The sequence below is a fragment of the Ranitomeya variabilis genome, chromosome 8, assembly GCF_051348905.1.
Source record: "Ranitomeya variabilis isolate aRanVar5 chromosome 8, aRanVar5.hap1, whole genome shotgun sequence".
NCBI lineage: Eukaryota > Metazoa > Chordata > Amphibia > Anura > Dendrobatidae > Ranitomeya > Ranitomeya variabilis.
The window spans coordinates 190584434-190610259 of record NC_135239.1 but is presented as its reverse complement, the minus strand read 5'-3'; the positions used below and the strand labels follow the sequence as shown (position 1 = coordinate 190610259).

General features: G+C 41.8%; 1 protein-coding gene across 2 annotated transcripts in view; it reads left to right on the top strand.

The window, feature by feature from the left end:
* CFAP20DC (CFAP20 domain containing) overlaps positions 1-25826 on the top strand; it is a 398952-nt gene that overhangs the window by 363682 nt on the left and 9444 nt on the right. For both annotated transcript variants that reach the window (XM_077278690.1, XM_077278691.1), the window contains one exon: positions 15470-15573. In XM_077278690.1, the coding sequence (XP_077134805.1) occupies positions 15470-15573 (104 nt within the window). The remainder of the gene's footprint in view (positions 1-15469; positions 15574-25826) is intronic.

The window sequence follows — 25826 nt, the reverse complement described above, 5'->3', positions numbered from 1 at the left end:
GATAAAGTTAATACTCCGCTGTGGTTTCATTTCTACCTTTTATCCGCCCCAGCCTGTGGTGGAGCGTTCAAGGAACCTAATGAACGCTCTCTGTTATAGTCTGCAGGACTGTGATTATAGGTGAACTTAAAGACAGTGTGAAAAACTACTTTCTACTTATTTCTCTGTAAAATTTATTGGCTTTGTCAGATGACTGGATAACACATAAATCAAATTGGGTTTTAATGTGTTGTTAAACTAAGCAAAAAAACACTTTTGGTTTCTTTATCGAATTATCTTTATCAAGAGGAAGAAGTCTTGAAATTTAAGGCGGCCATATGCAATGTTTTATTTGAACCCAATGTGATTGTTTTCGTTGAAGGTTGTTTGAGGGTGACTAATAGTACTCAGAAGTGCACAGGTAGTGTGCAAAATGTTAGAAAATCTCCTTGTGATCACGTAATCTGGACAGATCCCAGTGGTGTTCTTGAGAAGAAATATCTCCTGCATCAGGTCAGATAGATCTCAACATGTATGGTCGGCTAAAGACTACTAAAGAAATTACGTAGTTACAGTATATAGTGGTCACAAGACGAAAAGCTAAAATCCGCTTTTGTATACGCCATTTGTTTGAAACAAATCTTAGGGCAAATAAACGGGGAAAAAAGTAAAATTAGTATGGAAGAACATGTTGGAAGAGAAGGCTGAAAAAGATCCATTTTTTGGTCATCAATAAACCAAATAAATGAGTAGTAATACATCCAATTAGTGTATTGCACAGTGTACGGTATATACTTGAAAGTAGAGATGAGTGGATTTTATGACATTCAAATTTGCCGACTTCACCGAATTTTCCCCAAAAATCTGATTTGCAATGGATAGATTTGTTTGAATCTCAATATTTAAAACTTTGAATTGCTCTGAAAATATATGTGGGAGAGAGGAGAAAAAGAGAGTGAGGACCCTGCTGACCATAAGAGCTTACAGTCTACAGGAGAGAGAGAATGGACCTCGCTGGCCATAAGAGCTTACACTCTACAGGCAAGATTTGTGGCAAATTGGTCCATGTCATTTCAGGATAAGTTTATTTTTTTCTTGATCAACTCTCTATGCAACATACAGGTGGGAGGGAAAAATTTATTTATCACAGCGGTATGACTGACCAATAATATAAACCTTGATATATCATTAGAGAGGTTCACATTCCAAACATTAGTCTCCAACCTGTGTTTCTCCAGCTGTTGGGAAACTAGAATTTACAGCATGGCCTGACAATGTTGTGAGATTACGATGTTAAAGCATCCTGTGACAACAGTTTAGAGACTAGATCTTAGAGCATGCCCTGACAACATGATGAAGACTAGAACTTGCAACATGGTCTGACAACATGATGAAGATTAAGGCCATGTGCACACGTTCAGGATTGTTCACGTTTTTTTCGCGTTTTTTCGCCATAAAAACGTGTTAAAAAAGTGAAAAAAACGCTAACATATGCCTCCTATTATTTACAGGGTATTCTGCATTTTTTGTGCAAATGTTGCATTTTTTTCCGCGAAAAAATCACATCGCGGAAAAAAAAGCAACATGTTCATTAAAAATGCGGAATTGCAGGGATTCCGCACACCTAGGAGTGCATTGATCTGCTTACTTCCCGCACGGGGCTGTGCCCACCATGCGGGAAGTAAGCAGATTATGTGCGGTTGGTACCCAGGGTGGAGGAGAGGAGACTCTCCTCCACGGACTGGGCACCATATAATTGGTAAAAAAAAAAGAATTAAAATAAAAAATAGTGATATACTCACCCTCTGATGGCCCCCGAAGTGTTCCAGCCTCTCCGGTGCATGCTTTCTCTTCCGTTCCTATAGATGCCGGTGTGGTTCAGGACCTGTGATGACGTCCCTGTCTTGTGATTGGTCGCGTGACCGCTCATGTGACTCACGCGACCAATCACAAGCCGCGACGTCATCGAAGGTCCTGAACCACACCGGCATCTATAGGAACGGACGCCACTGAGATCGGCTGTCTGCAGAGGGTGAGTATAACCATTTTTTTATTTTTTTTATTTTTTTTCAACATTCTATCTTTTACTATAGATGCTGCATAAGCAGCATCTATAGTAAAAAGTTGGTCACACTTGTCAAACAGTATGTTTGACAAGTGTGACCAACTTGTCAGTCAGTTTTCCAAGCGATGCTACAGATCGCTTGGAAAACTTTAGCATTCTGCAAGCTAATTACGCTTGCAGAATGCTAAAAAAAACGCGGAAAAAAAACGCAAAAAAAAAATGCGGATTTCTTGCAGAAAATTTCCGGTTTTCTTCAGGAAATTTCTGCAAGAAATCGGGACGTATGCACATACCCTAAAACTTGCATCATGGTCTGACAACATGTTGGAGATTAGATCTTACAGCATGGCCTTACAACATGTTAGAGATTAGATCTTACAGCATGGCCTTACAACATGTTGGAGATTAGATCTTACAGCATGGCCTGACAACATGTTAGAGATTAGATCTTACAGCATGGCCTTACAACATGTTAGAGATTAGATCTTACAGCATGGCCTGACAACATGTTAGAGATTAGATCTTACAGCATGGCCTGACAACATGTTAGAGATTAGATCTTACAGCATGGCCTGACAACATGTTAGAGATTAGATCTTACAGCATGGCCTTACAACATGTTAGAGATTAGATCTTACAGCATGGCCTTACAACATGTTGGAGGTTAGATCTTACAGCATGCCCTGACAATATGTTGGGACACTAGAATTTACAGCATGCCCCGACAACATTTTAGGAGACTACAATTTATGGCATGCCCTCACTGAGCTGAATTGAGGTGCAATACCATACCTAGAACAGCCACTATAAAATGTATGGTGCTGTGCCTGGTAAACCATTAACGGGAAACTGTCAGCATGATATTGGATTCGTAGGTAAAGACATGGCTGTAATGGGGCTTTGAAGCTCATTACAATGATACCTTTTTTTTAAGAAATCCATGTTGTCGTTCTTGTTTAATCAACCGTGGAAGTTTTCTGCTAAGGAGGTGCAAGTTCAGCGGGGCTGGATGTTTCACCAGGTCCTCTCCTGCCCATCTTGGAATTATCTACTCTGACTTTTTAAGTAGACGTGTTGCTTATAGGAGCTCTGCAGACACTTCAATGATTTGATTGGCGGGATAAATGACCTCCTCTGATCTGAAGGACAGACCATCAATTTCAAACTCTTTTAGAAAAAAATCCTTTCAGATCTCCTGTATTTACACATGTTGTTTACAGTAGCATGAAAAGTACCTGTCACAATATGAGCAGCAATCTTCTCTAGCAGCTCCTCCAATGTGAGTCAGCCCCGGCAGGGACCCCATTTCTGAGTTTTTATTTGTCAGCTTTAGAGCCCTTAACAACGGATTTTAGCAAAGCACCCACCTGTGAAAAAAAACCAAGAAAGTAAATAAACAGATTTACTTTTCTACAGATGCGTCTTTCTTCGCCCACTCAGACCAGAGGGATCCGTGGTAAATAAAGAGCAAGCACCATGCACGCCATTGTATGCCCACGGCACAAATCATCTCAACTTCAGCATCGAGTACTTAGAAAAGAATAAGAGTCTAGGTGGCGGCTCGTTACTGTGTGACTCACTCCAATCAACGTTTCGCTTTTGATTTCAAAGTGACAATTGTTCCCTCAAAAGTAGACAAATACCCGTCTATAAAACAGGTTATCATTGTGCTATACTAAATGTCTAGTGGGGGATAGATCTCAGCCTTCGAAAACCCTCCCAGTCTACCTCGGCTCCCAGTATGATCTGAGATGAGCCCAATGGAAACACTTATACTGAAGTGGATGAATTAGCTTTTTCCTAATTAAGATTACTACATAATGTCTGCGGTAAGGAGAAATGTTGGGTAATTTCATGAATGTTGGTGTTATTGAAAATTGGAAGCTTTTAGGAACTGCAGAAACTCAGCCAGGAAGGGGAGACCATATCAATTTACAGAGCGGGGTCATCAAGTGCTGAGGAGCAGAGGGCAGAAAAATCACCAACGCTCTGCTGACTCCGTAACTGCAGAGTCCAGACCTCCTCTAATATTAACATCAGCACAAACACTGCGCCCCCGCCAGGAGCTTCATGGCCGAGGAAACAGCATGCACCCTTACATCATCAAGCAAAATGCTGAGAGTCGGATAGAGTGGTATGAAGCTGCCACCACTGGGCTTTGGAGTTTCGTGAATGCCAGGAGAACGTTAATTACCTGACTACATTGTGCCAGCTGTAAAGTTTGGTGGAGAAGGGATAATGCTATGAGAATGTTTATCAGGGGTTGGCCTCGGCTTCTTACTTCCAGTTAGAGGAATTTTAATACTTCAGCACAAGACATATTGAACAATTGTATGATTCCAACTTTGTGAGAATAATTGTTTGTTCCCTATGACTGGGTGAGTTTGAGCTGGAAGAACATGACCACAGAGACTGGACCTCAATCCCATCCAACACCTTTGAGATGAACTAGACTGGAGATTGTGACCCCAGTCTTCGTATTCTGTCCTATATGAAAGAATCAGTAGTATTAATGATGTCAGCTATCAGAGTAACCTGGTCCCGTAGCTTCCGGGCCATGGCTTCTGCATTCTTGGAACTCGGAGGCAGAAGATAGAAATGGAGATCCATCACATTCAGCAGTGATTGGATCCTTTTCTGTCCTTCGTCCTGTTAGTACTGCACATGTCAGCCTTTACAGCCCATGAGCAGAACAAACGGCAGGAAATTGTTAGAAAATCTCAGATGGTGTTTTTTCCTCCTAGGCACTATGGACAACAGAAAAAAAAACTTGATGTTCACAGAATTTCCTTACATTTATGGACAGTTGGCACCCAGCTCTGTGCCAGGTTTGACATTGCAACCTAGGAGCTTGAAGCTATGCCTTCGGATGTAGGCACAAAATGAGATAATCATAGAGGAATGGGTAAGAAAGAACTTTGGTTGGAAGACGCATACTACACAGTAATGCACCTACATGAAGATGCGCTCCACAAATATAATGGAAACGTGTTATTGTTTCCCATGGATGGCTCCACGCACGCCATATCCCATTAGTATATAAAGCTCGGCTCTCATTTGGTAAACATAAGTCTGCAAATTGTAGCTTCAGATTCATGTATGGAACACATCGGATAATAAGCCGCATGTTGGGTAATATCCGAGAGCTCCACAACAGTGAAACAAATGAAAGTGATTTCCCAAATGTTTCTGCCAGCAAAGGCAAGTCCCACCAAGGCCTACAGTAAATGAAGATATTATGTATTAGGTATAGAATGTATCTGTCATTTTGACAGATTGTGTGGCACGGAACAGATTAACAGATTACTCTTAGTCAGGCGGCAGCAAGCTGTGAAAAATGTGCAGGAAATGATAACTGTCGGTTTGTGCTGATTTAATGATATTTTGAAGCCATAATAACGATATAAAAAACATGATGAGATGTTTCTCCACACTCACTTTTAGGGCCTATGAACGGAGGTCATCTCTTGGATTTAGTTATTTTCTCAGAACTCCAGGTTTCTGTACACACTACATGGACAAAAATTCTCTGACACGTCCACTTTACACCATCAGGAGCATTTCTGACCTCCTATTCTACATCCATAGACATTATTATTGAGTCGGTCCCTTTGCAGACATAACAGCTCCTGCTCTTCTGGGAAGGTTTTCTACAAGATTTTGGAGGGATCTGTAGGAATGTTTGCTCCTTCATCCAGAAGAACATTTGTGAGGTCAAGCCCTGATGATGGGGAGAGTTCGGGCTCACAATCTTTTACAATCAGTATTGTCCACCTCTGACAAATTGGGCAGAGCTGTGGTGTGACAGAAGCGTGGTGACCCACACTCATCAAATTCAGTGTTCGTTAATCCACAAATCTTATTTCTGCAATGACTGGAGTAAAATTTGTGGTGAGACACACCACTTTAGTTATTGATTAGGCATTGCTTATATAGCGCCATCATATTCCGCAGCAGTTTACAGACATGATCACCGCTGTCCCCATTAGGACTCCCGGAGTGTGGGAGGAAACCAGAGAACCCGAAGGAAACCCATGCAAACACGGGGAACATGCATACTCCTTGCAGATGTTGTCTTTGATGGGATTTGAAGCCTGAACCCGAGCACTGCAAAGCAACGGTGCTACCCACTGAGCCACCATGCACCTTGCCTGATTCATTAAGAGGTGTGCACCTCACACTCCACCCTACTCCCTCATCAAAACCGGTGCCTTGATGAAACGGGGCCTAAGAGTCCTACTTTGGCCAGCATCCTTTTTGTAAAGTGCCTCTTCAGACCCAGCCACCTCCTATTGTGTTGGGAGTAGGGTTTAGCACTCATTCAGAACAAAGATAAAGACAATGGATTTTTTTTTTATATACAGTATGTAGGCTTTTCTTGGATCCCACTGGTTGGACCCCCAGCCATTGGATACTGATGGTATCGCTAATTATTTTGCTGTCCAATCAGTTGGGCTAAGTTCACACGAGTGCATAAAGAACATTGTACAATTTTCATCCAGGGAAAACTGACAATTTTTCATCTATATTTTCATCCTTATGGCATCAATTTTTATACATCAGCAATTAATAAAATTCAAAAGACCAAATACAGATTCCTATGTTAAAAAATTCCAATGTATCCGTAAACATGCAAACATTTGGTCCATGGGAAAAATGGTTGTGAGTCGTGAACACGCTGATTGAACTCAATTGAAAATACGGTCGAGTGAATTTAGCCTTAATATGAAGGCTTGTAACATTTGTTCATCCAAAGTTACAGATTTCATTTTCTGAAATCCTACTAGTGAGATATTTGACATTCCTTTTGCTTCCTCTTTACTCCAATGTCAGGACATGAACTGCTTACTATTCTACCAATTTGGCGCCGGATGCCGGTCCTTGGCCTTTGCATGTTGATTGTATTGATTGCAGCTCAAAGCCTTGATGACGCATAACTAAGTGTCTTTAATTAATCAAAATATGCCTCATTAGTTTTCCCTCTGGACTGAGGAGATAAACAGTAAGCTAATTCGTGACATTCGAGGTCATTTCCAAACATATGTGCCGAGCTGTGCAGTCATGCTCCTACACTAGCCTTAGTTTTCCTGCTAGTCAACGCCACATTGAGATCCCAATACTTTGTCGTTGACTCGTCAGTTGGGATTACCAGTAACTGTAAATGGATTATTGAACACTCTTTGTGGAATCACTGAGGGTCGGACCACCGGGACCCCCACGATCATTAGTACAAGTTGGCTGTCACTTTGTTTGCATGCCTCCCACTGAGCTTGACCACTGCTCAACAAAACCTTCTCATTGTAGTTGTAGGTGAGGGGGACTCAGGACCACCATACTGGTGATCTAAGGGTACCGTCACACAGTACCATTTACATCGCTACGATGGCACGATTCGTGACGTCGCAGCGTCGTATGATTATCGCTCCAGCGTCGTAGACTGCGGTCACACGTTGCAATTACGGCGCTGGAGCGATGCCGAAGTCCCCAGGTAACCATCGGGTTACTAAGCGCAGGGCCGCGCTTAGTAACCCGATGTTTACCGTGGTTACCAGCGTAAAAGTAAAAAAAAACAAACAGTACATACTCACCATCTGATGTCCGTCAGGTCCCTTGCCGTCTGCTTCCTGCTCTGACTGAGATCCGGCCGTACAGTGAGAGCAGAGCGCAGCGGCGACGTCACCGCTGTGATCTGCTCTCACTTTCCGGCCGGCAGACAGTCAGAGCGGAAAGCAGACTGCAAGGGACCTGACGGACATCAGATGGTGTGTATGTACTGTTTGGTTTTTTTTACTTTTACGCTGGTAACCACGGTAAACATCGGGTTACTAAGCGCGGCCCTGCGCTTAGTAACCCGATGTTTACCCTGGTTACCAGCGAACGCATCGCTGGATCGCTGTCACACACAACGATCCAGCGATGACAGCGGGAGATCCAGCGACGAAAGAAAGTTTCAAACGATGTGCTACGACGTACGATTCTCAGCTGGGTGCCTGATCGCAGTAGCGTGTCAGACACTGCGATATCGTAACGATATCGCTAGAACGTCACGAATCGTGCCGTCGTAGCGATAAAAATGCCACTGTGTGACGGTACCCTAAAAAGTACCGCATATCCTATAAATTAGGGGTAAATATTCATTTTGGGAACTGACCTTTAATTTGTATTAAATGGTGAGCAAAATTATGTTTATACTTGTCTTGTAGCAATCCTGAGTAATAGACTATATTATCACCCCAAGCTGCATTTATAATTCTGCAGGCTTCAGAGCTGAAATCTCCCAGCATTTCTTGTTGAGTTACATATGTGCACAGAGCATAGTACTATCTTTTAACCCGACTACGTACCATATTCTGATGCAAGAAAATCTTTGTTTCCCCCTCCATTAAGATAGATCAGCTAAGCAGAATGTACAGCTGAAACCAGAAGTTTCCATACACTATATAAAAAGACACATCTGCATGTTTTTCTCAATATCTGACATGAAATCAGAATAAACCTTTCCCATTTTAGATCAATTACGATTACCATAATTATTAATATTTGCCAAATGCCAGAATAATGAGAGAGAATGTTTTAAGGCATTTTCATTACTTACTGCAAAGTCAAAAGTTTACGTACACTAAGATTACTTTGCCTTTAAACAATTCTGGACTGCCCATATGATGATGTCAGGTGTTTGGAAGCTTCTGATAGATTTTTTTGGCAACATCTGAGTTAACTGGAAACGCACCTGTGGATGTATTTTAATGCACACCTGAAACACACTGCTTCTTTGTGTAGCATCATGGGAAAGTCTAAAGAAATCAGCCAAGATATGAGAAAGAGAATTGTGGACTTGCACAAGTCTGGCTCATCCTTGGGTACAATTCCTAGATACCTGAAGGTGCCTTATTCATGTGTACAAACAATTATACGCAAGTACAAACAAGATGGAACATGGAAGAAGGAGAGTCTCTGGGATACATGTCTGACATGAAAAGCAGTGAGAGGTTGTCAGGGATCTTCCCCATTTACTAATAATGCCAAAATATTAATATTATCTATTTATGCTTGTATTAATTCCTTTCTGCCGTATTGTACTTTTTTATTGTTCTTTGATGGTTTGTAGAGTTCTGCTTAGAACATGATTAATGACATGGAAATTAGTTTACTTTCCACAGAAATATAGCAGCGGGGGTACAACGGTGTGTTAGCCATGATACACACAATATAACTCTACTTACAAAGCAACTTACAGTTGTGGTTTGTCTTACGTTTGTCGGCCTGTCAGCATCCCCGCAGCAGCCAGCGATGATCTGAAGGAATCCTGGTGTTGATCATTACCACATTGCTAAAGTGTCTTCGCAAGTGTCATGTTAGGCGTTCACAGTTTAAGACAGCTTTGTTATTCAGTCTTGAGTCACACTTTAGACTGTGACATGTTGAGAATGGGAGCCAAGGAACAAAACAAAATGAAAAGTAAAAATAAAATATACAAATAAATTGCAATATAGCCTAGTATAAGATTTTTTTTTACCGCTTTCCCTTTCACACTACGGAGGTGGCCAAGTAAGCTCAGCCAATTATACACCCGACCACAAAGGATTAATATGATACTTTAAGGTATAACTTCATGATGGGCAAGAGCCTGCCTCATACTTCTTTAGGGCACACATATTTAAAATTAGTTTGATTTTTTTTTAAGATAATGAAAACCACTGTTGTTTGTAAGCAAATTGTATTTTTCACATCTGAAGAAATAGGAACCATTGCCTATATGTTAAAAGCAAATCAAAGAGCGCCTCACGGAGCAACACTTAGTAAGACATAGTAAAAACTAGATTTAGAATATGCGCTCACCTTCGGGAGTTGTGTTTGGAATACTACACCGTCTGATGCCTCAAACCACGAATGAAATTGAGGTCACTACCAGACCTCCTTCTCCCAAATACCCACCAGGGCTCGGTCTTGGAATGGAAGGTATCATACAAAAGTTGAGGACATCTCTCATACCTTGTAACTGTACTAATATTGAAGTATGAACCATAGAGCAGCTTTAAATAAGCCTGTAATAATTATAGGGGATAACTCAGGAGACTCTTTGCGTGGAACAAGACAACTACAGGACACAGTTTTATAAGTGGTAAAGTCTATATTATCACACGGTGATTCAAACAGGTGCAGAGAGAAACTCAAGTCCACAACACTTGGTGCAAATATCAAATGCAGCTCAGCAGTCTATAGGAAACTTCAGAGGAAAATGCAATCACGCAGAAAGTCTATGAAGCACAATTATTCTTGAGGATACTTGACACAAATAAGTCCTTGCTTAGTCCACAACACAGATAGATATGCTTATAAGGCAGTTCAAATAATATCTTAGCTCAACCAGGGAGGTCTGGGTAATAGCCTCAGGTTCTTGCAAAGCAGAAACAGCTTACATGTCCAGCAAATGCAGATGAAAGCAAACACGAGCAGCAGATGAAGGAGGATTACTGGAAACTGGTGTATGCAGCAGGAACTCAGAGCAGAGTAGCAGGATAACCCCACAGGTTCACAGGAGCAGGTATATAGCCAGGGAGTAATCAGAGGTCAGGAGCTGGATGCAAGGCAGAATACTCTAGCACAGACTGAAGGCTGGAGTGGAGTTTTATAGCAGGAAGACACAGTGCACATGAGACCAAAGATGCCATCTTGGAAAAGGGCAGTAATGCACAAAAAGGTAATAAAAAATGTTCAGAGTCCTGACACTGCCCCAAGTGGTGGTATTCCAAAAACCAACAACTCTCCATGGCTCTAAAATGAATCGGGATAGGGGGAGGGCTGGTTGAAGGATATTCACCCTCTGCCTCACTTATTATTGGGTAGGGACACCATCGGCCCTGATGATCTGAGTATCTAGAGCTTGAACATCCAGTCCAATTTTTGGTGTCCAAATCTATGGAAATCCATTATTGAGTATAATATATGCGGTATGCTCTGTATTCCTTTTCAGAATTTATCATACTCCAGTCCCCCATACACAGTAGATGAAAGTCGGATCAACTTACCATTTCAGCTGGGCTAGCCAACTATCTGATATGAATGGGCGCCTCTTAACTCTGTTGGGGGAAAGAAGATCGTTGAAAACACGGTGTGAACTGACTGCTCTTGTGTATGGGAGAGTCAGGAAAGGCAGCTGTCTCCCAAATTTGATGCTAGATATCATTACATCCTGATTTCTCTGCTGCTATCACAATATGACTTAATGGTCTGTCCATTGAATGGCATGGCACATAAGCTGTACCCACACCATCAGCAGTTGGCTGTAATATATAGTTGACATCCCACTACAAGCACGAACATTGGACTTATCCTATTCCTATTCTTCCTATACTTTTGCATGTGTTCTGATCAAACAAATTTAAATATTAGACAAAGATAACACAAGTAAACACAAAATACAGTTTTTAAATTGGGTGAAGGGTTTAGGAGTTTCAGCTCCTTAACATGTGCCACCCTGTTTTTAAAGGGACCAAAAGTAATTGGACAGATTCAATAATTTTAAATAAAATGTTTATTTTTAGTGCTTGGTTGAAAACCCTTTGTTGGCAATGACTGCCTGAAGTCTTGAACTCATGGACATCACCAGACTCTGTGTTTCCTCCTTTTTGATGCTCTGCCAGGCCTTCACTGCAGTGGTTTTCAGTTGCTGTTTGTTTGTGGGCCTTTCTGTCTGAAGTTTAGTCTTTAACAAGTGAAATGCATGCTCAATTGGGTTGAGATCAGGTGACTGACTTGGCCATTCAGGAATATTCCACTTCTTTGCTTTAATAAACTCCTGGGTTTCTTTGGCTTTATGTTTTGGGTCATTGTCCATCTGTAGTATGAAACGACGACCAATCAGTTTGGCTGCATTTGGCTGGATCTGAGCACACAGTATGGCGGCTCTGAAGACCTCAGAATTCATTCCTGTGTCACATCATCCATAAACACTAGTGACCCAGTGCCACTGGCAGCCATGCATGCCCAAGCCATCACACTGCCTCCGCCGTGTTTTACAGATGATGTGGTATGCTTTGGATCAAGAGCTGGACCACGCCTTCGCCATACTTTTCTCTTTCCATCGTTCTGGTAGAGGTTGATCTTGGTTTGATCTGTCCAAAAAATGTTCTTCCAGAACTGTGCTGGCTTTTTTAGATGTTTTTTAGCAAAGTCCAGTCTAGCCTTTTTATTCTTGATGCTTATGAGTGGCTTGCACCGTGCAGTGAACCCTCTGTATTTACTTTCATGCAGTCTTCTCTTTATGGTAGATTTGGATATTGATACGCCGACCTCCTGGAGAGTGTTGGTCACTTGGTTGGCTGTTGTGAAGGGGTTTCTCTTCACCATGGAGATTATTCTGCGATCACCCACCACTGATGTCTTCCGTGGGCGCCCAGGTCTTTTTGCATTGATGAGTTCACCAGTGCTTTCTTTCATTCTCAGGATGTACCAAACTGTATATTTTGCCACTCCTAATATTGTAGCAATTTCTCGGATGGGTTTTTTCTGTTTTCGCAGCTTAAGGATGGCTTGTTTCACCTGCATGGAGAGCTCCTTTGACCGCATGTTTACTTCACAGCAAAACCTTCCAAATGCAAGCACCACACTTCAAATCAACTCCAGACCTTTTATCTGCTTAATTGAGAATGACATAACGAAGGGATTACCCACACCTGTCCATGAAATAGCCTTGGAGTCAATTGTCCAATTACTTTTGGTCCCTTTAAAAACAGGGTGGCACATGTTAAGGAGCTGAAACTCCTAAACCCTTCATCCAATTTTAATGTGGATACCCTCAAATGAAAGCTGAAAGTCTGAACTTCAACTGCATCTGAATTGTTTTGTTTAAAATTCATTGTGGTAATGTCTATAACCAAAATAAGAAAAATGTTGTCTCTGTCCAAATATATATGGACCTAACTGTATATGGAACCATGAATTCTGCTGTCTATAAAAAGTACTGAAGTAGAATGTCCGGCCATTTGTTGGTTACCTCAAGCTGAAGCGCACTTGGATTATGCAGCAGGACAATGCTCCAAAACACACCAGCAAGTCCACATCTGAACGGCTTAAGAAGAACAAAATTAAGTCTTTTAAGTGGCTTAGTCAAAGTCTTGACCTTAATCCGATTGAGATGCTGTGGCATGACCTTAAAAACACGCTTCATGCCAGGAAACCCTCCAATTTGACTGAATTGCAACAATTCTACAAAGATGAGTGGGTCAAAATTTATTCAGAGCGTTGTAAATAACTAATTGCCAGTTATCACAAATGATTGATTGCAGTTGTTGCTGCTAAGGGTGGCCCAACCATTTATTAGGTTTAGGGGGAAATGACTTTTTCACACAGCACCCTATAGGTTTGGATTTCTTTTTCCCTTAATAATAAATATCTTCATTTAAAAACTGCATTTTGTATTTACTTGTGCTTTCTTGGTCTAATATTTCAATTTGTTTGCTGATCTGAAACATTTAAGTGTGACAAACATGCAAAAAGCATAGGAAATCAGGAAAGGGTCAAACACTTTTTCACACAACTGTAACGATACACTACCATTACTCATAAGGCATAAAATTATCCCTTTAACACTATGATTTCCAACATTCCTTGCAGATCTGTAATCTTCATTGCCATCCAAGCTCAATTTTCCTGATTCAGAGCTCCAAATCCACTGCACATTTTGTATGATCGTAAGCTTCCAACCAGTATTCTGGGTAACCCTGTTCACTGAAAACACAACGTGACAGCAAATGCTCCTTTGATCACATGTTTTCTGCGGAAACTAAAAACATTGTTGTCAGCACATTTCAAAGGTGTTAACGAGTAGGTGCTGTCAACAATAATAAAACTTTAAGAGAACATACCATCAAACTACTGATCCTTCAGTCACATCCAATGTTGATGATTGCTTCATGGATAGGTGATAATTACTAGACTAGAACAGTGGATTTGTGCAACCTGTTGGAATGAAGCAATGGTCGAGGATGTGTGATGCCGCTCAATTTAATCTCTTTGGAACCAAAGATAGATTTCGATGAGTGAATCTAATGAAATTTGACTATAGCAATTTGCACAACTTTGGCCAGGAAATTCCATTCACATTGAAATAATTTGATACAAATTGTTTCTGAAGGCCCCCCCATACACATTAACTAATGTCGGCTTAACCCGTCAATATCGATGGATGTGACCAATGCTGACCGACTGATGGTCATGGTAGATGTCGATTGTGCATGTTGGATTTCGGACTGCCAAATGACTGCTACTGTGCATGGAAGAGTCAGCTGAATTGGCGGTTGGACAAAAGATCATCAGAAGCATGGTTCGACCAGTAGCCATCTAATGCGTATGGTGGGCTGTATTGTGTCCTTGAATTTCTCTGGAATGTAAAAAACAAGGGTGAAAAAAATATTTAAATAATACTCTTCTCTCTCCTTCCCTCACCTTGTGCTGCTGATCTTCTTCATACCACAGGTCTCTAAATCTTCCGGCTCCCACAAGGCATAGTGACGTCATGACATGCAACTGGCTGCAACATCATGACATCACGAGGCTTAAAAGGCCCAATAAGACCTGTGGCATGAAATGAAAACCAGAACAAGGAGACCAAAAATGGGAGCTGCACGAACAAGTTGAGGGCTGGGAATAGGTGAGCATTATTTTCTTTTTAATTTTTCAAACCCTTCCCTAAAACATTTTGGATTCAGCCATATGGCCACCATTTTGCTTGATTCACACAAATAAAACTATGATTCACAAATCAAATTGGATTCTTGTGAATGTGAATTTTTGGTGAAATTCAAGGCTCCTCAAAACAATTTGCTCATCTCATGTCTTCATGAATAGAGAAGCACAAATCCCCTTTTTGGCAGCTTGGGGAGGTCTCCATACCCCCTTAATTCCTGTTCCACCATTATATTAAACTGCATCTGTTCTGAAGATGCAGATACAGTTGAAAGTATGACATGCTGCCTGGGATAGCTCCCCAAACCTGGGACTATCCTGCTGGATCTGGGACAGTTGAGTGGCATGGGTTTCAATGCTCGGCTCCCTTTGATTAACTAGTTATCATCTGTCCTTGGGAAAAACCTGTTTTTGAAGGGTTCAAGGAGAAAGATTTGAGTTGGCTCAGTGGAATGGAGCGGTTAGGGATAAACCTTTTACGGTATGTCTATGCAGAAGATTTTTAGCTGTGTATCAGTAATAGAGTACTTTGTGTCTCCCCGGTCTCAGCTGGTTGGAGAAGATGGACATTCAGCTACTGTCATGACCAGAAAATACAAGATATTGCAAAACCATAAGGTGCATTAAAGATGAATTGTAAGAATAAGAGAGCTTGCCTGAGAAAGTAACAATAATAAATGTGCTGAAGAGATAGAACTGAAAACACTGATAGGTAACATCTTCTTTTCTGTCACCCAGGGATTGGCTAAATGCATTCAGTCCTCCCATCATCCCAACGAGCCAGAATCAAAACGTGGATCCTTTACTCAAGCTGAAAGAATCCAGGCTGAGCTATATCGAAGGTAAGGGGCCTACAGTAACCAAAAGAAAAGAATCTCAGAAATAAGCAATTTAAGGAATTGAAGAACCTCAGGGATTCCTTTGGGAAATGTAGGAAATGTCAGCAGCTATATTACGTACAGTGTAGCCTGCCGTAATATCGGCTAACCACATGATCGCCGCTCTCTTTCTGGAGATGGAAAATTCACTGAGAGGGCTCATAAATCTTAGCCGTATGCCCAGAGCCCAAGGGAAGGAGATGTCTTAGTGATGTACTACCAAAAGACATTAGACCTATGAAATTGGGAATCATATCATCTATGTAAAATTGTAATTGCCTACGACAGGACAACAGAAATAGAGACTGGGAATCCCGGCTTGGATTTGCGAAATTATTTGAAAATATTATATGAAAATATATTTACAGTATATATTTATTGAATAATATCTTGGTTATGGCTGGGAGCTCTCCTTCTGTTTCTTTTTTTATTAATGTAGCCATAAGGCTGGTTAAGGGTTGTGAGTAAAGCCCCCATACATATTAGACCACAGTTGACCAAACTAGCAGAATCTGATGACAGTCCTATGAGTATGGGGGCCTTCTGACTCTTGGCCAAGCCACACATTCATATGTATGGAGTAGTGGAAAGGTGCAGCTGATGGCCACCTCAAGGCTGACCTCCGATATCAGTTATAGTCCATAGATAAGTTAATTACATTCTAGTTAAAGGGAATCTGTCATCAGGTTTTTGTTACCTTGTGTAACGCACATGGTAGTGGAACCACTCTGCCGTGGACCAAGGAGAGCATGCGGGTGCGTAACTAGAGGAACACCTGACTCTTTGCTAGAACTCCTGGTGGTGTGGTTAGACTTGGGTCCAGATGGACGCCAGGTGCTACTCCAGGACAGACCTCAGACACATGGCAGCTAACCTCCAAAGAGGTAGGAAGCTGGAATGGCCAGGAATGGATGGCACAGCAGGCACAGGCACGCGCTGGACAGGTATTAGCAGACTAGGCTGACATACAGGTGGACACAGCAGGTACTGGCAGGCACGGCTGGTATACAGGTGGACATGGCAACAGGCGCAGCTGCTATACAGGAGGGCACGGCAGGTGGTGAGGATACAGCTAGTATACAAACAGGCACGCGGTGCTGGAAGTCACGGCTAATATATAGGCAGGCATGACAGGTGCTGGCAGGCACGGCTGTTATACAAGAAGGTATGGTAGATGCTGGCGAGCACAGTTGATAAACGGACAGACACGTCAGATGCTGACAGACATGGCTGGTATATAAGAAGGTACAGCAGATTTTGTCTGGCACGGCTGGTGTACAGGCAGGCACGGTAGGTGCTAGCAGACACAGCTAGTCTACAGAGATACAAGAACAGGGGACCTGACAACTAGGAAGCACGCAGCCAAACTGAAAAAATACATTGCTCAGGCACGTCTCAACAGGTGGAGGTGCCTTAAATAATAAGTGTCTCCCAGCTATTGTCTGGGGACACTTTAGGACAGTGTGTGCTGTCTCTTTAGGAAACCAGGGGTGTGAGCGTGCCCTAAGCAAAGTGCCTGGAGATCTTCCAGATGTGTACAGACCCCAGGAGACTGCAGCAGGAGGAGGAAGGGCAGACCGAGGACCAGGGTGAAGAGTGAGTCAGCGTCCCTACTGTGGAAGAGGAGCATCGTGCAGGGACACAGGGATGCCAGGACTATACCTTGTCTAGGAGCAGCGTAATGTGTGGGGCAGAGGCCCTGATTCCTGTGATGTGTCACTTACTAGGCTGCTTTTCTCTGCTGACAATACTGTGATTTGATAGAAACTACAGTAAGCAGCCTAGTAATCACTGAAATCAGAGTCTCTGTCTCTAAATTATGCTGCTCTCAGATTGGGTAACAAAAACCTGGTGACAGATTCCTTTTGAGCCCCTGAGAGTGTCCAACAAAAAAAACCAAATGACTGATTCCTGGTACTCCATGGTCATCTGATCCCCTTTTCTTCCTCACTACTTCCAGAAAGAATTGAGGGTCCAGTAATGGGATCCCCGGTGATTGACCATCTATCATCTATTCCATTGATAAATATCTTTAGTGGACAACTCTTTTAAAGCTGATTATTCATATTATTACTCTGATCAGTTGGGACCCCCATAATTCCAAGATCAGGGACAACTAGGACTCTCTCAGTCCTAGGAATATAAACATCCGTTTCTCTATTATCTAAAATAATACTTACGGTAAAAACTAAGCAATCATTTATTAAAGACTTTGACACATCATAGTGACTTGACAGATGTTTTAATCAGTGGGGGTGCTAAGACCCCAAGAGGAACTGAAATAAAAAGGCCAAAGCGCTCATCACCAAGGTGATTTTCTGGATTTGTTTTCTCATTTTGACTCTCATAGTTGTGGTCTACCTATTATATCAATTACAGGCCTCTCTCATCTTTTTAAGTGGGAGAACGTGCACAATTGGTGGCTGACTAAATACTTTTTTCCCCAGTGTAAATGGGATTAAGTGTAGTGGTACTGGCTAATATTAGCGGCTGCACCCCCAATGGACACAGGAGAAGTTTTGTAAAACTCACCCTACTTCATCTTAAGGGTGCAGTGAGATGGCCGTATAGATCGGACATAGATCTGAACCCAATGCTCGGACTGGCCGCTACTCTCCCTACCCGGGCAGCATAGAAATACATGAAGCTGTCATGCTCGGGTCCAGAGAGCCAGAGGTTTATTGCCCGTTTAGATGAGTTAATCATTAAAAGAGTTTTCGTAGGGACACTTTTTCCCAATTATTGTCCCATATAAACAGTCAAGTAATCACATTGGTTCCTTAAGTGCAATAATTTTTATACATGCATAAAAATTATCATTATTGACTGCACATGACCACATGTAAATAGGTGATCTGCTACCGATATCATCATACTGGGAAAAAAAGGCTCATATTAGTTCACCACTGCTCCCCTCGACCTCTATGGGACAGCCAAGAAAAGACGAGCGCTGTTCTCAGCTATCTCCAGCAGTCCCATAAATAATGAATGGACCAGAGGTGTGCATGTCACCATTCACGTGGGTCCTGCAGAACCCTGTTCTCAGAATTGGCATAGGTGATAACTTCTAACAATCGAAATAACCCTTTATTAAACAGAGCACAAACTAAAACATCCCGCTTCACATACCTGTGAAAAGTTTCATAAAACAAGTCTTTCTCTTTGAATGCTTCTTCAGGTCAGAGTCATCTCCTCTTTATAGAGTCAATATATCTACAATTATATCTGTTCAAGGACCCCATTTACATATCAGTAGCGTTCACAGCCATTTCTGTGATAAACAATGAACAGGGCTGAGTGATAAAAGCACCATACGTTCACCTTCCTTCATGTTTAATGTGTGTTGAAATGCCCAATTGCGGAAACAAAAGGTATTCCGCTGAGTTATTATGATTTATCGACCTTTAAATGCCATCTTCTCCGATGTTATTCCGTTATTTCCCATTGCCGGAGCGGCTTCTGTGGCGTACACATAAGGTAATAGCAAGCAATGATTTAACAGTCAATAATACAGCAATCTTCACTCTTCACCAGATTTAAAAGGCCATGTAGACCCTTATATATAATAGAAGCAAATGTAGCTGTGACATTTTTAAAAGGTTAATTTAAAGTAGCTAGATCTATGCCACGCCACATTTTAAGCAATCCTCCTGAATAAGTAGCTCCTCGATGGAAGCTAAACATTTATTGATTTACATTGTGATATGACGTTGTAGTCAGAGATTATTAATAAGTTATTAAAGAACCTTTAACCCTAGAAATAACCTTCAAACCTGGGTCTTTGTGTTGTGCTCAACCATTCAGGCCAGAGGCATAGACAGAAACCAAAGGGCCTAGGAGAAAAATTTTGTGTGATTCCTGAAAAGCTCCAAGATCCATTTTTCTAATGTGAGGAGCTGTATACACAATCAATAGCTGGTTTGCTCGATCGTTTGGCCAGTGACTGTCTCTCCTGAATCCTCCATACATGGGAGTGCCAAGCTCTCTTGTATTTCTCTATGATATAGCTGCGGTCAGACATCTCTGATGGAAGCTTATCTTGATGAGAACAAAATGATTGGGATTCCTAAATTGGACATTCTGGATTCTTTTGTCCTCCAACATAATCTTGGGAGAGTCAGGACATCCCTATATACATTAGATTGTTGACCAAGACCATCAAGATCAAGGAACTGAGCTCACATAAGTCGTATGTGTATGGAGGACTTTAGACAAAATCTGTCTGAAGGCAAATACTGTTGGACTGTGCAAATGGTGGAGCTCTGCTACCCTTGAACTTATTGGTACATTGAAAAAGGTCTGTATAGTGTGATCCTTCTAGTGGTGGTTGAAGATAATCATCTGACTCTTTAATAGAAGGAGGCAGGAGCCATAATAATTCTGTTATACTTTCCAACTTTAGCAAATGTTCTTCTGGGAGTTTTGCACACTACAGAAAGTTTTCATCCTATAACCACACCTAGTTTAGGCCGTAACTCTTCTACTCTCTTTCAAGCCTCTTCCATGCCCATTGAATGTGTATGAACTCTAAGACTCCATTATGAAATTGAGCATCCAGGTATCAAGTGTAGAAAAACCTTCAAAAACGCTGCTCTCTAGGTTTCAAGATGATTCAGCATGAGCAAGGTAGAATCGCGCGTCCTGAGTTTTCTAATTGCTCACAATGGAAAGTTTTTGTCCCATGACCATACCTTGTTTTAGGCCATACCTCTTCCACTCCCTTCAACACTTCCTCCATGCTCCCTTGAATGTGTGTTTGGACTCCAAGGCTAAACCATGAATTGGAGCATCAAGGTGTCAACCATAAGAAACCTTTCAGAAATGCTGCTTGTGAGAGGTTTTGAGAGGCTTCGGTATGCACAGTGGAGATTCGCTAACTCAATCGGGAGTCCAGGAGGTCTCCATTTTTTTCCAGAACTTAATGGACATTTTGGCAAGTGTGCTCTATTGCATAGCAGGGCCACAACTGGGGTCACCTCTGATGATCATTAGAGGAATGTACGAAGGTACACAGAGTCCTGTAAATACAGGCTTAAAAAAGGGCCTGGTTTCAGCCAAAACATTGTGTGAACTTTGTAAACAATTTTTGCTTTCAAGTCTTTATTAAATAACTATATAAAAATCTTCCAATGAGTCGGTAACATATAGTTATGTTCACGTTGCTTCTAAGTTATCTGAACTCTGCCGATGTGTTTTTACGACTACATTTTCCATTTATAGTGAGATTCCGCAGGTGTACCTGTCCCGAGACTCTCACTTATGTAATTGGGAAAGTTATGACTTTCTAGATTGAAGGGTTATTGCCAATAAAATCAAGGACCATCAGGTTCTGGGATCATCACTTGACCTTACGGTGCGCCCTACAAATGATATGCTACTACGAGCTGGCAGCTGTGCCAATGAAGAATCACCTTGCCCCTGGCATACATGAGTTATGTTGTCGTTCCCTGTCTGATCTTATTGGCAGTTAATATTGCTGTCAATAAAATATCGCCTGGGAAGTAATTGTTGTTCTCCGTTCTTGTGTCCACCTGTGTTCCAGTTATTAGTTCTGAGATTTCATCTAGCTTGGTTGATGTAATCCCCGGCATTGACAAGATGAGCTCAAAGTATCATTGTAATAAACACGGAGAACACATGTCCAGGCGATTACAATACATGTGGAAACAGCGGATGGGGAATCGTTCTGTGTTTGGCAATTTGAACTGAAGGAAACAGAAAATGTGAGTTTCATAAAAGTATATATGTCGAGAGGATATTCCAACGAACGCCTGTATCTGTTTTTTTGTATGTGTCAGGAGTATATATATCAAATATACATTTCAGACGCAGTGTGAACAGTGCCCTAAATAGATTTTCTGGGATCATCTATAGATTCTTTTTTTAAAAAAAAATTGGAAAATTTTAATAGTAGAGCTATTAGGTCCTTTTTTATTTTGGGGGGAAGAAATGGAGGATTTTTTACGGGTGGCTGTAACACACCAGCCTATTTTTTCACTTCAATGAGACAAGAAAGTTTTCAAGGAGTTTTCATAGTCTCTTTAGCCCGTGGAGAAGTGACCATATGTGGCCATAAGTCATAAAATAAGTCATCACCACTGGAACCACTGTTGGGGCATTGTTTATAGGGCGGTTTTTACCCACTAGAAGGACGCACAACCTGTGAAAAAGCAAATGTAGAAAACACTTTCTAGGTGCACTCTGTATGGGGAAACCAGACATTGGTAATAAGGGCAAAGTTTATGCAGGCACTAGGGATTAGCGAACGTGCTCTGTAATACTCGGATATCACTCGAATATCTGGGTGCTCGGATGTGCTCGGCACTCGGTGAGCATTAGCTGGTGCTCGGATTTGAAGCTTGAATCCCAACCCCGTATGTTTGGCTCCTGGTACACAGCCAATAAGCATATGGTGATTGCCTGCAGTCACTGTAATGATGTAGCCATCTTGGTAGTGGCATTACTATGAATGGCTGGCTGCATGACCTCATCACAGGCGCTGAAAGGACAGGCACAGACAGGCTCAGCACACTGACGCCATTGCACAGATCTGTGACAGTTATTATTGGAGGGAGAGAGTACTTGTCCAGACATATGTGTCCTACAGAGTCCTGTAGTGTTGATACTGGTTCCTGGAGCTGAGCCATGATACTAGCAGTCCTTGTAAGGGCTAGTTTTGTGCTTTGCTGTTTGTATAAGACACATTCTGCATTTAGCCTAAGGAGGGAGAGAGAATTGCAGGAGCAGGGAGAGTCGCTGAATACAGTCTCTAGGTAGGGATTAGGGCTTTGCAGTCCTTTGCTAAATACAGTATATAGTTGTGGCGGATGCGCACATCTTTTTTGAGGGAGGTGGAAAAATTTACTATATTGTCATCCATAGAGCATTACGTGCTTTGTGGTACATTTCTGTGTTATATAACTCTCCAAAAAAGCAATGAAAAATGTCCCTGCATTCAATTACTCAGCCCTATATTATTATATCCTCTGTGGTACATTTCGGTGTTACATAACAGTCCAAAATAGTATTGAAATGTTTTTGTATTCAATTACTCATTCATACACTATTATGTGCTCTGTGGTACATTTAGGTGTTGTATAGCACTCCCAAAAAGCATTGATATATTTTTCTGTATTCAATTACTCATCCATATACTATTACATACTAGTACATTTCGGTGTTATATAGCAGTCCAAAAAAGCGTTGAAAATTTTTTCTGTATTCAATTACTCATCCATTTACTATTACATGTTCTGTCGTACATATCAGTGTTATAATACAGTTCAAAAAAAAGCATTGACATTTTTTTCTGTATTCAATTACTCATCCATTTACTATTATGTGCTCTGTGGTACATTTCGGTGGCGTATAGCACTCCCAAAAAGAGTTGAAACATTTTTCTGTATTCAATTACTTATCCATATACTTTTACATGCTCTGTGGTACATTTTGGTGTTATATAACAGTCCAAAAAAGCGTTGAAAATGTTTCTGTATTCAATTATTCATCCATACTACTATTACGTGCTGTGTGGTACATTTCGGTGTTATATAACAGTCCAAAAAAGCAATGAACATTTTTTCTGAATTCAAATACTCAGCCATAGAGTATTACATGATTTGTGGTACATAACAGTGTTATTAAACTCCTGAAAGCTGCTTTGACTGCTGTAGGTGATCACATTTTTAAAATTAAAAATAAAGCGTGCTGTAAGGTGCAGGGAAGTGGAAGTGCTGATGATGGTGCACGCACATGCCAAGGACGTGGGGCAGGAGTCGACTGCTCCTGTTGCTGGAGCACAAGAAAAGGCCCATCCACAACACATAGGTTCCTGTCCCATTTTGCAGGGAGGCACGGTATACCACTTCTGAAGCCAGAGCATTGTGAACAGGTGGTCAGTTGGATAGCAGGTAATGCTTCCAGCACGCTTGGAGGCACCACCCAGTCCTCCACATAATTCAGTCTCACCAACCAACAGTCTGAATCACTAATCATCACCCTTATCCTCCTTCCTCCCACCATGTTGAGTTCCAGGAGACTTGTGATCCCACACTAGGACACTCCGAGGAGCTCTTTACAACATCACTTCTTGACTGTGGCCCCTCACCCTGCATGTTCCAAGAGGGACAGCAGGACATGTTGTTTAGTGATGCACAAAATTTAGAGCAGCCACGGCCACAAGAAGATAATAATGGGGAACGGAAGTTTTGTCTAAGGAGGAAGATGATGATGAGACACAGTTGCCGATAAGTCAATGTATGGTTAAGTCACCATTCAGGAGTACTAGAGTGCGGTAGTGGAAGACAAGGTGGTGGATGACGAAGTCACCGACCCAATCTGCAGAGCAGGAACAGCAGCGCTGAGGGGGAGGGATCGGTAGCACCGAAATGGTCAGGAAGAGGCAGTGGGGTGACCAGAGGGAGAAAGCAGGCAACTATTCCACAGAGCACCGACACTCCGGAATTTGTCCATCAAAGAGTAAGGTGTGTTCCCTAGTCTGGGACTTTTTTAAAGAGAGTACTAAGCCCAAAAAAATGTTAATTTGCAACCAATGCCATGCAAGATCAGCAGGGGCATGACCACTAAGAGTCTAGCCACTACCAGCATAATCAGGCACTTGGGTCCATGATTGGTACCAGCACTTCCATTGGGTGACACAACTGCCTTTTCCCCTGTGCTAGGTCTTTCCCAGTCCTCTGTCCATGATACTGGCTCAGATGCCTCCCACCCTGCACCTGTCCTTGCACATTCTGACACACCATCATCTGGCACTTACATATCCTTTTCCCAGTGCATTGTTCAGCTGTCCCTACCCCAGGACTTGGAACAAAAGAGAAAGTTTCCATCCAATCCAATCCAATTTTAATAAAAAAAATCAGTTCGGGTTTACTTAAATTATGTACATTTTTGTAATTCTTTTTAAATTTTGGCTTTCTTTATGCAAGAAAAAATGTTTCTTAACATTTTTTTTTCTTGTAAACTATAATTTCTCGCCGGTTTTGAATGTTTTATTGTCAGCCCTTAAAGTGGAGTAAAGTGTGACCCCATTGTTCTCAGCAGCGTTCTGGAAGTCAGAGATGCTTCCAGTGGTCTTCCACATGCTGTTCTCCCATTCAGAACTTTTTCATCCATTTCAACATTTTCACTGCCCCCCAAACCTCCTTGTAAGGTCTGCAATAAAAATATTCGGATTTCCCTTTGACTCCCATTGTACTCGTTACTCGAAACGAACATCCGAGCATTAGAAATTGCTTGGTTCGAGTAACAAGCATCCGAGCATTTTAGTGCTCGCTCATCTCTAGCAATAAGGGAAAAGTTTATACAAGCACGCTCTCACTGGCACTGGTTATGTTGGCGCTCTGGCTGCCATTGCTAATGTGGGAACTAATGGACTAACTCTTTTTGTTATTGATGGATATTATGGGGCATAAGGTCAACATCTGAAAGTGGGTTCTGTCTTCAAAATTTGCCAACTAATGGAACATTTGTAAGTTGGTTGAATCCACCAATTTTGGTGGCATTTTAGGTGTATGTGGGCTTCGCGAATGCCAACAGATTATGTCAGGACTCGGAGAGAATAAGGATCTAGTGATTGGAATTTAATCTCCCAATCCTTTTGTTCAACGGGGTGATAAGCTTCTGCCAAATGATTTTGGCAATTGATTTCTCATTTAGAACAAAGGAACACTCAACAGAGCGAATCGTCCCTGAGTATTGGCTATTTAGGAGAGATAGCTGTCCACCATTTCGATTGTTCAGAATATAGCTCTCTAACGTGCATGTCCAGTGTGACAACTGTGTTAATGCCTGCCCTTCCTGCCTCTGCTTCTTTTGCAAAGAGGCGCCGCGCCCTTGTTAAAGGTGACGTATGGTGATAGTTCATGTTTTGTGTTTTTACCTTGGCTTGCTGTTTAACTATTCTCCTTCTTTATGATTTTGTCCCTACCTCCTGATTCTGAACCATCTATCCAACTATTCTCTTGCCTCTGGTTCACTCCCCCGGATAGCAGGTCTTCATAGAAGCAATCCAGTGAACTCCATGTTAAGTCCAGATCTCCATCCAGGGGTTTTAATGGGTAAAGGCTGATGTTCCTCTAGAATCTACCAGATGGAGTGGGTTGCGCCAAGTCTGTCTGATGTAGCCATTCTGAGCCATATAAGGGTTTTAATGGGTAAAGGCTGATGTTCCTCTGGAATCTACCAGATGGAGTGGCTTG